At 32.7% G+C, this 15,626-nt stretch overlaps 4 protein-coding genes across 4 annotated transcripts; 2 read left to right on the top strand and 2 right to left on the bottom strand.

Moving 5' to 3' along the window:
• LOC104777817 (CLAVATA3/ESR (CLE)-related protein 11-like) lies at positions 1,901-2,550 on the top strand. The gene has a single exon (XM_010502141.2). The coding sequence runs from the start codon at positions 2,095-2,097 to the stop codon at positions 2,392-2,394; it is 300 nt and encodes a 99-aa protein (XP_010500443.1). The 5' UTR covers positions 1,901-2,094; the 3' UTR covers positions 2,395-2,550.
• LOC104777816 lies at positions 6,876-7,787 on the top strand. The gene has a single exon (XM_010502140.2). The coding sequence runs from the start codon at positions 7,132-7,134 to the stop codon at positions 7,615-7,617; it is 486 nt and encodes a 161-aa protein (XP_010500442.1). The 5' UTR covers positions 6,876-7,131; the 3' UTR covers positions 7,618-7,787.
• LOC104777815 (eukaryotic peptide chain release factor subunit 1-1-like) lies at positions 8,670-11,121 on the bottom strand. The gene is made up of 3 exons (XM_010502139.2): positions 11,110-11,121; positions 9,056-10,528; positions 8,670-8,964 (listed from the first exon to the last, which is right to left on the bottom strand). Exon 2 carries the CDS (start codon positions 10,520-10,522, stop codon positions 9,206-9,208), a length of 1,317 nt encoding a protein of 438 aa, XP_010500441.1. The 5' UTR covers positions 10,523-10,528; positions 11,110-11,121; the 3' UTR covers positions 8,670-8,964; positions 9,056-9,205.
• Positions 11,912-12,632, bottom strand: LOC104777814 (oleosin 16 kDa-like). The gene has a single exon (XM_010502138.2). The coding sequence runs from the start codon at positions 12,591-12,593 to the stop codon at positions 12,084-12,086; it is 510 nt and encodes a 169-aa protein (XP_010500440.1). The 5' UTR covers positions 12,594-12,632; the 3' UTR covers positions 11,912-12,083.

Genomic DNA, 15,626 nt, shown 5'->3' with positions numbered 1-15,626 from the left:
CCCCCCCCCACCAATTATAGGCCCATAGATGCGTTAAATTTTAATCAATGTTGTACGGAAGATAGATTATATATAATATAGCTCCTAATATATATATATATATATATATATCATTGGGTTACAGCTGGGGAATGAATCAAATTAACGTAATGTACGGAAGAAGAAGAACTACAAAAACTTTGTTTTTTGTGGGTTTCAAATTTCAATATGTCAATTTATGAAAATAATTAAGTAAATAAGTATATACATAATAATTTAATATGAAAAATGAGGCCAAAGTTTGGGATATAGGAATATTGGAGTACAATTAAAGTAATTGTCCGTTGCAATGCGACATTTGCGTGTTATCACATTCATGCGCACTATATTTATGCGATCAAATCTTATTTTCTTATTAAAACACTTGGGTGAAAACATTATTATGTAAACATTGGCAAATGCGATACTAAATATTTAGAGCTTAGAAGATAGTTTCAGCCATCTTTTTTGATACATTGCTTCGTGTATATAAGGATTTAATATTACTATAATATTTGAGATTATAACAGAATACAAACAAAACAAAACAAAAAAATATATTACAAAATAGTTTTCTGCCTACATGCAATACATATATAACTTTCCAATTATTATAACTAATGGAGTAATGCCTAAAGGTCATTCTCTTGACATTTGACAGTTGCATAGACATTAAATATGAAAAATCTTTATAAAAAACAAACAAACAAATAGGGTAACTCATATAATTTGAAAAAAATCATCAATAAATACTATAGTTTTTTTTAATATAGAATTTTCGATTAAAAAGTATTTATACTACACAAAATAAAATTCTGATAATAAATACTTATATATATATATATATATATATATATATATATATATTCAGTAACCTTACAACCTTAGAATATTTATGCTAACTATTATCATGGGCAGACCCAGTAAGAGAGAAAGGGGGTCAGCTGACCCCCTAAAATCTTAGATTTATCTAATAGTCTTTATAATTTTGTAATATTTGGTCTATTTTTTCTGTTTTGAACCCCTAAAATTCTAAATTTTTGTTATTTCTATCTATTTATTGTGATTTTTTCTACTTTATTATGTTTTGGCACCATTACATAAATGTTTTAACAGAGTTTTATGTTTATTTGACTCTTAAATATTAAATTTATCTTGTAATTTTCTTTAAAAAAATACTTATTTTTTATTTTTAAAAAATTAGTAAGTATTTTTATTTATATTATGACTCGGTAAAAAATATTTTTAGGTCCGCCACTACTATTATTATGTATCTTAACATGTGATGATGTGACCATAATTTTCTTTGAATAAATGTATATTAGATAAAATAAAACCGTAGAAACTAAAAAAGCGAATGTAATATCAAAGTCATCATCAAGTCAACTACCACCGTGCATTATGGCGACGAATGTACGATATTCAAAACGTCGGACTACTCAAACTTATTATACACCTCAATTAATCCGAATCTAATTTGTCCTATTTATTAAAGTTGCACCAAAGTTAATTTTGAGCATTTCTTGGCTATTTCGAACCCGTATATCGAAACAATATTACTTATGTAACACATATAAAAATATAAACTAAAGTTGTAAGGTTTTAAAATGTGCACAACCTCCAATAAAATTAGGTTATACCAAATACAATGTAATAAATTCAAAACTTTGACTATTTGGCCTTTTTTTATGGTACCACTCCACCTCCATTCTTCCTTGAACGTAAAGTAACCTTTTGACTCTCTTCTTTTCCTCAGTTTCATACATTTTCACAAATCCAATACTCAATCCCCATACATACTTATGCCTAATATGTGAATAATCCATATCATAAGTTAACACATTAATTACATTATTATGTACTTTATTCTTCCAAACTTATATAAAACTCGTCTCAAGCTATAATTTCTTGGAGATTAACATTAAAGAAACACCTTTTTTAATCATAAAATCTCATATCTTTTTCTCTAACCATTTCTCTTATCTCTCTCTCTCTTTCTCTCTGTCTCTCTGTCTCTCTGTCTCTCTGTCTCCATGACCTCTATTGCTTTTTCATCTTCATCAAAATTTTCTCTACATGGCCATGAAGAAACAACCTAAGCCGTGTAGATTCCTCTTCCACGTCTCTCTTCTCTCCGCGTTGTTCGTTTTGCTTCTTATTTCTTTTGCTTTGACGGCTTCTTACAAGCGCAAACCCGGCGTTAATGGCCTTGGCCATAAGAGGATTCTAGCAAGTAATTTTGATTTCACACCGTTTCTCAAGAACAAAGATCGCACTCAACGTCAAAGTCAAAGCCTGACCGGAAAAGAAACCGGTTCATGGTACAATGATGAGGAACGGATCGTACCTAGCGGTCCAAATCCTTTGCATCACTAGCTAAAAGGTTTTTGTTTTACTTTTTTTCAATAGATTTTTGTTGCTTTTTGGATTATTATAGTGTTATGACAACATTCATGACCATGGATCATGATTATATATTGTGAAGTGTATGAAATTGATGTAACCATCATATTTGTTTATCATGGTTTCTTACTTCGAAGCGGGTTCATTAACATCTATTAAAAGCTTCAGTTTTTGTATATATATATATATATAGTTATAGATCTCTCCATTATCCAATGAAGTACTTGTTATATTCACTGAACATAGTTAATATATGTGATTTGCTTCTATTTATGTTGAGTACAAAGTACATCATATTGTTCATAATGAGATAAGGTACGTCGAGTTAATAATATGTTGTTTTGAATATATATTTTTCTGTAAAAGTGTTGAATACTTGGCAGATATATTTGAGTGAAAGTGTGTTTGAGTTATTAGACAAACATATACACATATTTTGTTGTGAAAATTAAAATTAGCTTACGCATGATATTATTTTTCTTATATTATGCAAGAAAGGATATATATATCATATACATTAATCGTATAAACTATCAACGTTATTATTGTATAATGTGAGTCTATATATATATATATATAAGATAACACTATATCGAAACCTGAATTATCATTTATGTCATCGTCTATACACTCTTCAACACTAAAATACTCTCAGTAACATAGGTAAATATAAGTCATCGATGATATTCAGAAACTTTCATTCAGAAATCACATACACTAAAACATCTATAAATTAATAAGGCCGGGACCATAAAATTTTATTAATTTATAGAGGTTTTAATTTATCGATAAATTAATAAAATATTAAAGAGATTTTTTTTTCATAATTTTGAAATTTTTTTATTACAAAATAAGATACTTTCGTTATGATTCACATTTTTCTATAATTTTTTTAATTTATAATCTTAGCTATCGTAATAGGATTGATATTAATAGTTTACTTAATTATCTAGTCGAATATGATAAATGCTAGAAGTTTAGAGTTTAGAAGAGATTGTTGGTATTATCTTTCATGGTAATGATGAAGTCGAATAACATATTACAGTGTCTTTAGAACCAATTATATGTAAAAAAACAATTACCGCAACTAGGACTCTCCTCAATTTTTGGATGCGATTTGAGAATACAACATTAAAAGTTTTAAAAGATTAGAGATAAGTTCTAATTAGAATGCAAATTCAAGAACAATAGAGTCATATTTCATTAAATTTTCTTAGATATACACATATATATATATAGTTTATATCATTATTAATTTTTGATATTGTTGGGACTATATTTTTACATAGCATTTTCAAAAAAATTATTATCTTATTATTTTATCGAATTGTGTTAAATTTTACACCGGCCCAACTCGGGACCGGAAAAATTTATTAATTATAGCGAGTATTAATTTAAAGTGTATTAATTTACAGAGGTTCTACTGAGTTGGTATTGACATTTCATCTGCAAAAAATAACAATTATCCCCTTTTAGTTATAAGATTTGGACCTAATCACTCTTTCCAAATGTCAACAAAAAAGGTGGAGTTTGTTCACTAGTCATTTTATTAAACTATGTATATACAGCGCCACGAATAAAGTCGAGTGCGTGTGTTTGTGAATGCATAAGATCTATGGAATCCATCAACTATATGGGGTTCAGATATAAAGAGATCCGCATTTGACACTACACACATCTTCATGTAAGTTTAATCTTCTTTTCTTTTTTTTTTCTCAACAATTTTATATTAGTTAGATAGATCAGAAAGCAAAACGTTTATATATTAAAAAGTAATGCTAGCATATAGAGACCTTTTGTACTACTTTAATTTATCCTTTCAAAATCTGTTCTTTGTGGAACAGAAAAAAAAAATGTAAAAACTTTCTTTCTCTACTCTTTTGGTGTTAAACATCAGTTCTTACGGCCAGTTTATCAAAAATATAACCTCATTCTTCTGTTAAGTTTTCAGATGCCTCATTGCTGATTCATATAAGTACTTCCACTTATTAATGCGTACGAGAAAAAAAAAACTCCATCGAATATTACATGCTCCCATGATTGCATTTTCGTCATTATTTTAAGAACAATATCATCATCACAAACCTGGAAAAAAAATCATTTGTTTCCTTAACTAATTTTAGTTTTTAAGAAACAATTTTCTTCAAGTTCAGGCTTTTCTTAAGGTGAGGTGCATGAGATCAATTGATTAAGATGATTGCCCCTCTGTGACCTTTTCCAATAGAGGTCAGATTGAAACCACACCATCAATACATTTTATGAATGAACATCCGAATATAAATTAACTATAACAATTTTTAACTTAAAAATCGAGATTTAATTTTTTATATATAACATAAACGCAGGAAAAACAGACTTGCTTACGAAAATATTTTGTTCAAATATTTTTGTATCACATAATGCTATACAGTCTTTTAAAATAAAAGTGTTATATAGGAATAAAAAAAATATGCCGTCACATATCCATCAGCCTAGTTTTGTGTTCTCATCTCCTAGTTGATTCAAATTTTACCTCAAAATAATGAATCATTTGAGTGGAAATTTTCGCTAGGAGAGCTTTTGGGGATCGCATAAGGTTTACAGACGAATATTTATTAATGCAAATTTAGAGCACACTAATTAGATGACTTGCTAGTTGCTTCGGTACAAAATCTTAATGGCCTTTCATGTATTAATAAGCAAAAATATTCTCTTCTTAAACTTCTACATAATCACATCATCAAACTTAAACAAGCGTAATGACACGACGCTATTCACTAGTGCTAATCATTGTGTTACATACTCCAATCTTAATAATACATTATAATTAAAAGATTTTCGTCGAGATTTAAATTTATTTTATAATTCCATATATATTACAGAAATGTCAAAATTCCCAAAAAAATACTACTGATAAATTTATAATCACGTACATCTTGCATGTATATATAATTTTGAAGGGCATAAATTACCTGTCATCGTGGTTTCCCATTCATCAACATTAGATAGTTAATTTGTACTTTTGTCTACGAAAATGATTATTAGAAGTGTCATATTAAATGTTAGCATATCCATAATCTATGAACAAAAATGAAGCGCACAATATCAAAACAAAAATGTCAAATAATGAGTGACGAACCGATAGAGACGGAGTCAAATTTTGGAATAAATGAAAGAAAAACTCACAAAAGTCAATGCAGGATGGCTCCGCACCACTGTATTGAAAGATCAAGTTGTTATAAAGGCCCATCAACACCACTCGACCCCTAACAAAAAAAAAAAAAAAAAGAAGTAGAAGTGTAAAACTAATGCTATTGACGACATACATGTCATTTTCTATTGGGATTTTTGGATACACAAAGAATCTATGACTAGAAATCTAGTTTAACTTCAACCAATTTAAGTCGTTTAAAACTTTAGTAATGAACAAGTCCAACAAAAAAAAAACAAGTTCCGTCCATAAATTTTCAACTACTCAGATTATTTTGCAAGAGCCAGACAAACCATCCAGCAATACAGACAAATTTAGTTCCTATTGTTCAATATGCATATGAATTTGCTACTAATGAAAATCAAAAACAAAGAAAAAAATAAATTACGTTACAAATCACAATAATCCGGTCAATGTTAACTTAGAAAAAAAATAAAGAATGTAAACTTTATTTAATATCAATGTTAAGTTTTCTTCTTATTTTTTCTTTGATAAAGGTAACAACAGTGTTAAGTTTATTCTATTTTCGTTATAAGTATTATATATGTTTAACTAAAAACATACATTCCATTGAACTTGAACATCAATAATATTACAGAAATTACGAGAAAATATATCTTGGCCAATAATGTGAATTTGTTTCACGATCAATGATATGGAAGATCGAATATCGATTCTGTCAATATATATAAATCATTCATGGCCGTCCAAGTGACGTTTACGTTCCTCTTATCTATTAGTACTACTTTTTATTATTATTATTATGCAGCACGTATAATCACCTATCATCGTTATGTATATATCGTTGATTCTTTTTTGTTTAGTAAGTTTTCTCTGTTAATCACCAAACAAAATTTAAAACGCTCCAAATCCCAAAACCGTTCATCAGTTCTTATTTTGTTTTATCAGATATTCACCGCATAGGCCGGCAAAGATCAAATGCTATTGGCCTATAAGAATAAAGGGACTTACTAATTAGTATTTATAGTAATAACCATTTAATATAATTAGCATCAAGACCCAATTAATCCCTTTTCTGTAATGAAATTGAATACTAGGATTTAAAATATTATACGTATAGTAGTATATGTCTTGTTTCCTAGCTTATATTTCTTTATAACAATATTATAATACATAAGGCAAAGTTCGTTAAGCATATCCCTCGCATGCTCTATGAAGTTTCAAATATTCAACATAAATCTAAAGAAAACGAAAACGAAAGATTCAAATTTATTAATTATATTCAAGAACTCACTGTCCACATATGACAATATGATATACAAATCAATTTAAGCAAAGACGACCTATTCCACCGGTAACCTACTAACCATTATTTTCTTAACTCTCGTTAACGTGTACATTTACTTATATATAGCACTTAACACATAAATTTCAGACACTAGAGACTAAATCGCCTCTAGATCAAATTATTGAGTTTGACTAGTTAAACCCTAAAAGAAGGTAACGAAAGCAGTTTTTTATTTTTTTGTAACTTCTTAATATTCTTTTCCGGCGAGTATATGGACCGATCAACGCCGGAACTTAACTCCTCCTCCTCCTCCTCCTCGTCTTCGTCCCACAAACGTCTAAGCGTGAGCTTTCTTGTCTCTATAATGGTTCTTTGCGCTAGACACGCGAATCGGCTCTCGAAGAAGCTAAAGCTAAAGCCGAAGAAGCGAACTCGAAGCGGCGGAGAAGGCATAGGAGAAAGATTCCGATGGAATCTAACAAGCTCGCCGCTGAGGTCTCCTCGGACTAAAGAGTTGTTCACGTCTTTGAGCAACAAGGCGATGACGATGATCGGCCGGAAAAACACGGCGGAGAAAAATGCGGCGGCGGCAGAGGAGGAGGAGCACGGTCTTTGGCAGAGAGAGATTTTGATGGGAGGCAAATGCGAGCCGTTGGATTTCTCGGGTGTGATTTATTACGACTGCAACAGACGGCTGTTAAATGAGGTGCCACCGAGATCACCACGTAGCTTACCCGTTTACCCGACCGGTTCTTAACCCAAGGTCACCGACAAACCCGACGGGAACGAATGATTTTTTTAAGTAGCTTCATATTAATATAAGAGGCTCCATTAGATGATTGATGTCATGATGTGTCGATTAGGCAGCATAAACAAATTATGTATATATAAGAATGTTACTGTGTAATGCATGATCCCTATTATGTTTGGTTACAACATTTAAATTTGGATAGGCTAAAAACTCAAAAACATCATGCTATTAATACTATAAATGTCGAATTAATTCATTTTCAGGTCAGCTTTTCTATATCAGTTTATCATACTATTTTCACTCGATAACTATTATTCTTGTATGATTTCAAATGAGTTTTTTTTTTTGTGTGTTATAAAACTGACGATACATCAGATGAATTAAGACTAATGGAGTACTAACCAATTATATCGGAAATAACAGCTTCTTCTTCTTCTTTTTGTTTGTGTGTCTATTTTCAAATGAGAGTAGGGCTATGTTAATTGTCTCGAATCATTGGTTTTCATATTACTTTTAGCTCGATCAAATTTTATTAAATTCATTTAACTTAGTTTAGTTTGATTCGGTACGGTTAGACTAGTTGTTTTTTTTGGTAGGACGGTTAGAATAGTTGTTGAGTAAAAAGCCTAACAATAAATCAGGTATTTTTATTAACAAAAATCAATCTCCGAGAGCTAATTCAAAAAAAAAAAAAAAACAATCTCCGAGAGCTTGTCCTGATACGAAAATGGAAGATAAACAGAACTAACTAGGGTTCATAGATTTGAAAGGGCGAAACCTAAAACAAAGGAAAAGTGTACAAAAAAGAAGTAATTATAACACAAAATCCAACAGTTGCTAATTAAGCCTTGTTGATTAAGTCGATTAGTGGGAACGAGAGAATGATGTTAACATTGTTGATTATGTCTCTTGACGCCTTCTTTAATTTGCTTTTCATCATCGTTTATATTAAGCAAATATATATTGAGACAATTCGTTTTCTTCTTCAACAACATATTATAGCTAAAGGTATTATAGAATTTCAATAAATTAAAAATATTTAGTTTACCAATCTTGCAAAACAAAACAAAACAACGACGCAAAGGGAAAAGCTATTGGTCGTTCGACTTAAACACCAACCAACACAAAACAATATCCATATGCAATGGAGAGAAATACAAACCCAAATTACGATCGGGTTTCTTCTCTGATTCTGCTGACTCAAAAGTAACATTTTTTAGAAATTAAAGAAAAAACCCAAAAAGGATAGATAAAAAAAACTCCATAGATGTTGTAGAACGACAAAGCGCTAGCTACCAAAGGTGAGTTGTAGCCGAGACCAGTTTAGTTTCCACCTCTTTCTTCATTCTTCACCTGTTTCAAGTTTTAACAAACCCCATCTCAGAGAGTAAACCAATAATTCAGAAAAAAGATACACAGCATTAATTTTCAAGAGATCCATTACCTTTGTAAATAGATGCTTCTTTGATGACTTTCGAACTATCTTCTGCGTGGTAACCCCGAGAGCCCGCGCAGGCTGGTTCAGGCTTGGAGCTGGTGGTGTTGGAAGTGGCTCATCATCCTGAACCGGAAAGGGTGAGGATTTGATTAATGGCTAATCATAAACATCATCATTGTGATCAATAACCTCTCCATCCTCAGGATCAAAGGCACTCAGGTCAAGCTGGTAACGAAGTATCGCTCCAATCCCTCCATACCCTTTACAAAACTTAGACCCTTCCTCTGATTGGTTTGTCACAAACTCTAACGCACAACCAAAACTCGTGTATTCATTAGCCAACCATTCCAGTAACGACATCTTCTCATCCACGTCCAGTTTGGTGTTGCCTACTTTGAAATTCTCTGTCTTGCCTTCTTGTTCCTTGTTCAAGAATCTTATCACATTTTCACCGGTTTCACTGTTCCTCATCACATATCTGTTGATATCAAGACTCTCCCATACAATAAGTGTCTCGACAGCACCCGAATCCAAAGCGTTCAACGTATCATCCAAGCCAACCACATACTTCCCCGTGTCCTGGTCTACCTCCTTAAAGAACTTCCCTATCAAACGCTTCTCTTGAATGAACTTCACATTCGCCAAGACTTCTGATGACAGCTCAATAGCCTCATTGAAACCACGTTCTCTTCCATGTGATACACCCACCACATTCAATATCTTTGCCGTAAGCCGGGGGTCAAGCATATCTGAGTGACTCAATTCAGTCTTGAGATCCCCTAAACCGGAAATTATCATCCCGGACACATTAGGCTGACTTGTCGAAGGACAGATGTATAGCCTTGTGGCGAGCTCAGCAGTTTTCCTCAAGTAATTGCGACGCTTCTCAGTACGAAGACGATCAAAACGAAGAGCAGACTGTCCTCCTCTTCCGTGTTTATTCGGAAGTTCAACAGAGAACTTGTAAAGAACCTCACGTGTGTTACCGCTAAGAGTTCCAAAGAGAGTGCCGTTTCCATCCATTACAATGAAACCATACTTCTCATCACATTCCAGCAACTCACTAAGAGCTTCAGTGTGAAACTTGTTGTCACAGAGGTAGAGAGTATTGTTGATAGGTTTGAATGGCTCAAAGTCATAAGAAACCTTCTTCTCCTTGCCTTCCTCGTTGACAATGGTTCCGGTATAGAGCACGAGGCCATTGGGAGGGACCTTGTTGTGAAGCTTCAGCCTTTGTTGTGCAGAAGTTATGGCGCTCAAAACAGATTGGCGATTGACTCTGCTCTTGATGTTTGATGCGGTTCCGTACTCATCACTCAACATCTTGCTAACGCGAGAGACCTGACCACGCGGAGGTATGATGAGTGAGATCATGCTAGTTCCGTTTCCCTTAGCAGCTTCAAGGGATTTGACCAGCTTCTTCATCTTCCACATCACAATGTTCTTGTCGTCGTTGGTATGATTGTCTCCCATTTTAACCTACAACAAGGGAACACGGTATACAAAGTCTAGTTAATAATGAAAAATCTTGTACAACTAAGAGATCGATTCAGCGAACTATACTTGTATACAGCTAAATAGAATTAATCATCAATCACACATCACTAGAAGTAACAAAGGTTAAATCTCGAATTCTATCAAAAGCCCTAAACCCTGATTAATAACTAATTGTAAGTTGGTCACTATTTTCAATACTTGGCAGAAGCATAAGTTGATCTTTTGGCCTAACTCAAACTTATGATCCTATAAAGAAATAAACGTTTCAAGATGATCGGAACAGAGTTGCATAATACTAAATTCTAAATAATACGTTTGCTAAAGACAAATTCTGATCAGATACATCAACTCGCAAAGCCTGTTTTGCAAGAATCGAAAACCACAAATCCAAAATTTCAAGAAACAGAGCTATAAACACAGAAAAAACTTTTTAGAAAAATTCAGATACAACGAGTTTAATTACTCGATCGATCCAGAGAATATTAAACGGCCATTAAGGAAACAAACGGGACAAGAAAAATAAAACCAAAAGAAGAGACAAAGGTATAAAGATCGGAAAGAACCTTAAGATGAAGAACGACTGTTGGTGCGGGATTCAGCACCCCCGACATACCGAGCTAAACCAGAAATACTAATTGATTAGTTAACCGGGAAACTGGTTAAGGGCTTGATTAGGTCAACAAGAAGTCAGTTCGGCTAAAGCGTAGCCTTGAAGAAGAAGAAACCGACCTCTACTTCGGCACGGCGGCCGACTCAAGCAATAAGGCAGTTTTCCATATCTTACTTCGTCCGATAAGGAAAGTTAATATATTGTGCAATCTAAGAACATGTATAAATAAGGGGAGACTTCTCCATTGTAAGGCATCCAGAATCGAATACAATAATCGAGTTCTCCTCTTGTTCTTAGCAATAAACCCTAATTCTTTTGAGTTCTACTTCTTTACTTTTAATTCCAAGGCTTAGATCTACTTTCTAGAGAGATAATTCTATTGAATTTGTTTCCTCCCTTAAACAAATTCATTGTGGAAACCTAGTAGTTTCTACAACGACGTCACAAGCCTCAAGTGTTGTTCTACAAGAATAAGCACATCAACTCCTTGATGCGGCAGAGGACGAATATATATTACTGTTTCTTTTCTTGCTACAGACGCTAACCCTAATTCAGTTTCTAACTAAACCGACTGACTTTATAATGGGCCTAAGCCCGTTTTTTTTTGTTAACATTAGTGGGTACATACAAATGATGGTCTGTTTTGTTTTCTTCCTAAGCCCGATATTTTTATTTGGTTAAGTCCCAATTGGCAATTTCCATTTCCGTTCGTCAACTAAAAAAAGTAAGGTGACTTGATAGTTGGATACTTAATATAATAGAACCACTGTGGTTCACCTCAAGTAATAGAACCACCGGCCGACCACATTCATATATTATTGATCAATACACCGAGAGAAAGAGGAAAAAAAACATAGGGAACAGTCAAATTAAGGGGAATACAAAACGTGGAACTTCTACATGAGACCAAACCCGTAAGGTTACTCTTCATGCACCAGGTGCTGCATCTTTCAGCGTACTATGGAAGTACCCACCAGCATAATCTTTGACATGAGCTGCCGTGTCATAGATTCGACTCCGAGCATAATCCACCTGATCCGACCCGATTGGATGCATGCCTTTGAAATATCGATACAACCACGACACAACAACCCCCGTAGCAAAGAGGAATCCTGCAAGGGACAAGAATCCGGTGACGAGGAGGAACAAAGGGATCCAAATAGGGCTTGTGATAATGATGACAGGGAGAAAAGCAATGATTCCGAGGACAGAAGCGGTGACGGTGATCCCGGTTAGTAAAAGGAGGATTCCACCGGAGATGAAGAATGCAAGTAATCCGAAGAGCTGACCGGAGTAATTAGGAGACTGTGATTGTAGTAGCTGACGAAGAAGAGATGAGAGGGGGTGGTTGGTGGTGGTGTTACTTCGTGGGACGGTGGTTGAGTTGTTGATGGGTCTCTGTTGGGTGTAGCTGCTAGGGTTTGTTCGATCAGCCATTCTCGGCTAAGAAGAGAGATATGTGAGGTGCGAGAAAAGAGAAAAAGAGAAACAAATGGAGACAGATTCTGAAAGTGAAGGCGCATGCATGCAACCACGTGGAGTTTCTGTCTTGTTTTTACTAAATTTGTTCTTTTTATAACAATTACTTGTTAGAAACTAATATACTAATATATATCTTCTTTCCTGATTTTTGTTTCTTTATTAATTCCAAATTGGATTTTGGAGCATCTTTGTTTTTGGTTTTACAAACGTTAAAATAACTAGCTAGCTAGCTAGCGCACCATTATAAACTTGTTGGTCCATAAAAGTTTTTGAGGTCCCGATATAACCAAGTCAGTGTAGCTCATAGGTTCGAATTAATTTAGGGTCTAGTCTAGTAGCATTGTAATTTGTAAATCTCCTTTAAACCGGTTAAACCTCGTATACATCATTGCTATATATATGTTGATATTTTGTGTTTATTATCTCTTTTTTTTTTCTATGTAAGAGTATATAAACTGTTTTGATTATCCCCGACCCCTTTTCCATAAAATTTTAATTTTGTCTGAATGTTATGTAGTCAACATTATGATTAAGATTCCTCATGTGAACAACTTTTGAAATTTTAAAGAAAATCTCTCTTTGCTTTACAGAATTCCAACTGATTCGACATAATTTTATCATCATAAATAAATAAATTATATTTATTTAGTCAATTCATATTTTGCTGGTTAAAGTTAACATAAATATGAATTTATCTTATAAAAGGAAAGTTCTCTTGGTTGGTTCAATGAACCGAGAATCTCATGACTGATTCTATCACGAGACTGAGAATTTCGTGATGGACTCTATCACGAGACCGAGAATCTCGCGACTGGCTTCGTTAATGGGTCGAAAATCACATGACTGAATCTATTAATGGACCAAGAGTCTAATGACCGACTTTACTAGTGGCCCGAGAGTCCCGTGACCGACTCTATCATAGATAGAGTCGACAAGCCCAAGACATATCCTAATGGATTAGGGTTAAGAGATCTATATATAAAGGAGAGAGACCTCTACGAAAGAGGGCATCGAGAGCAAAGCAAGAGACGTAAAACCCAAGACACACGACTCAACTCTAGAACGCGGCAAGAGTTTACAGATTGATTCGCTTTGCCTTGAATTCTTGTATTTGAGCTCGAGACTTTGATCAATAAAAGCAACTATTCAACATCTGTTTCTTGTTTCCGTAGTCTTTAAACGAATCGATTACTTTTGCCCAAACAGTGACTATATACTGTCCACCGAAGCCACTTGATCAAAATCCCACAATGAAATCTCATGTCTGTATTAATCTGACTTTTAAAGTTTGATTTGGCGCCTATGATCATCAAAATTGGGATCTTAACTTTTTTTTGGTTGCCTCGTATTTCTGATATTTACAAAATTATTCCATCTCTTTATGTACAACAAAGAACCTCTAATTTTTGTATATTCAGCAAACTTCCTCAGATTTTTATTTATTTATCAAATTATGCCATATCTTTAGATTTTTCCCGATTACCCCCAAAGTCTTTGATATTTATTATTTACCAAATTACTCTGAATATTTTGGTATTAACAATTTACCTCTATCTTTTGGTATTTATAAAAATATCCTAGATTCTTTTGATATGTACTAACTACCTCAGATCTTTTGATATATACAAATTACAACAGATCTTTCCGTATTTACTAGTTATCCCAGATTTTTCATATTTTCCAAATGACCCCATTTTTTTGTTATTTTCAAATGTTCCCCGGTCTTTTGGTATGGTGCACAATAGTCCACAATCTTGAAGAGTTTGTACAAATAACTCCTACCTAATCTTTTGATATTTACTAAAGAGATTCCCAATGTCTAATATTATTTTTTCCAAAGTACCCCAGATCTGATTTTGTAGAAACATAAAAATGATATTGGCTCTGATTGGTAACACGCATAATGACGGGATAAATTTTACTAATGCGATAACGCAAAAAAATTACCAATCAAGAATATTGGCATTTTCGCCAAAAATACAAGAAAAAAAAATCATTATGCAAATAAGTGGATAAATGTTGTTTATTTTCATAATGAATTTTTGTTATTTTACGTACAATATTGTTTTGTAAAATTAAGAAAATAATTGTTTATAGTGAATACCATATTTTCCAAATAATATTTAAATTTCACAAATTCTTAACAAATTTTAATATATTATTAATAAACCGATATTTGCATGAGAATTTGTTAAAAATACCCTTTTTGAAATATCCCTTTTCAAAAAAACACTTTTTTGGCCATTTTTATTTTTGTCCTCCTTTAATTTTTAATGACCATTTTACCCTTAGATGAAAAATACTTTATTCAATAAAAAGAAAAACAAAATTTTCCCACCAAAAAATTTCCGACATATTTTCCCACCAAAAAAATTTCGGAAAAATTTCCCGCCAAAAAAAATTTTTGTCGAAAAAATTTTGATAAAAATTTTCAACAAAAAAAATTTCCCGCCAAAAGTTTTCCCGCCAAAAAAAATTTACAAGGTGTTTAAAAGGTTTTATAAGGTAAAAGCCTCATAAAAATCTTATAAACACCTTGTAAACGCTTTTACAAGATTTTAAAAAGAGAATTAAAAGGTTTTTTAAACACCTTTTAAACGCTTTTACAAAGTTTTTATAAGGTTTTCAAAATGTTTTTAAAAGGTTTTTAAACACCTTATAAACGATTTTACAAAGTTTTGTAAATGCGTTTACAAGGTTTTTGAAAGGTTTTTAAACACCTTGTAAAAACGTTTAAAAGGTTTTTATAAGGTTTTTAAAATGTCATTTACAAGGTTTTTAAAAGCGTTTACAAGGTTTTTAAAAGGTATAAATTTTAAAAATTTAGCGGGAAAAAATTATTTTTGGCGGGAAAAACTTTCGACTTTGGCGGGAAAAAATAATTTTTCGCGGGAATTTTTTTTTATTTTGGTAGGAAAATTTTTCATTTTTGGCGGGGAAATTTTTTGATTTTGGCGGGAAAGTTTTATGATTTTTTGGTGAACTAAA

The sequence above is a fragment of the Camelina sativa genome, chromosome 3 (genome assembly GCF_000633955.1).
Source record: "Camelina sativa cultivar DH55 chromosome 3, Cs, whole genome shotgun sequence".
Classification (NCBI taxonomy): Eukaryota; Viridiplantae; Streptophyta; class Magnoliopsida; order Brassicales; family Brassicaceae; genus Camelina; species Camelina sativa.
Note: the sequence above shows the minus strand (reverse complement) of the source record. Positions and strands in the feature narration are given on the sequence as shown.

Coding starts and splice junctions, on each gene's coding strand:
- LOC104777816 (XM_010502140.2), top strand. CDS start 7,132: ATGGACCGATCAACGCCGGAACTTAACTCCTCCTCCTCCTCCTCCTCG.
- LOC104777817 (XM_010502141.2), top strand. CDS start 2,095: ATGGCCATGAAGAAACAACCTAAGCCGTGTAGATTCCTCTTCCACGTC.
- LOC104777814 (XM_010502138.2), bottom strand. CDS start 12,593: ATGGCTGATCGAACAAACCCTAGCAGCTACACCCAACAGAGACCCATC.
- LOC104777815 (XM_010502139.2), bottom strand. CDS start 10,522: ATGGGAGACAATCATACCAACGACGACAAGAACATTGTGATGTGGAAG.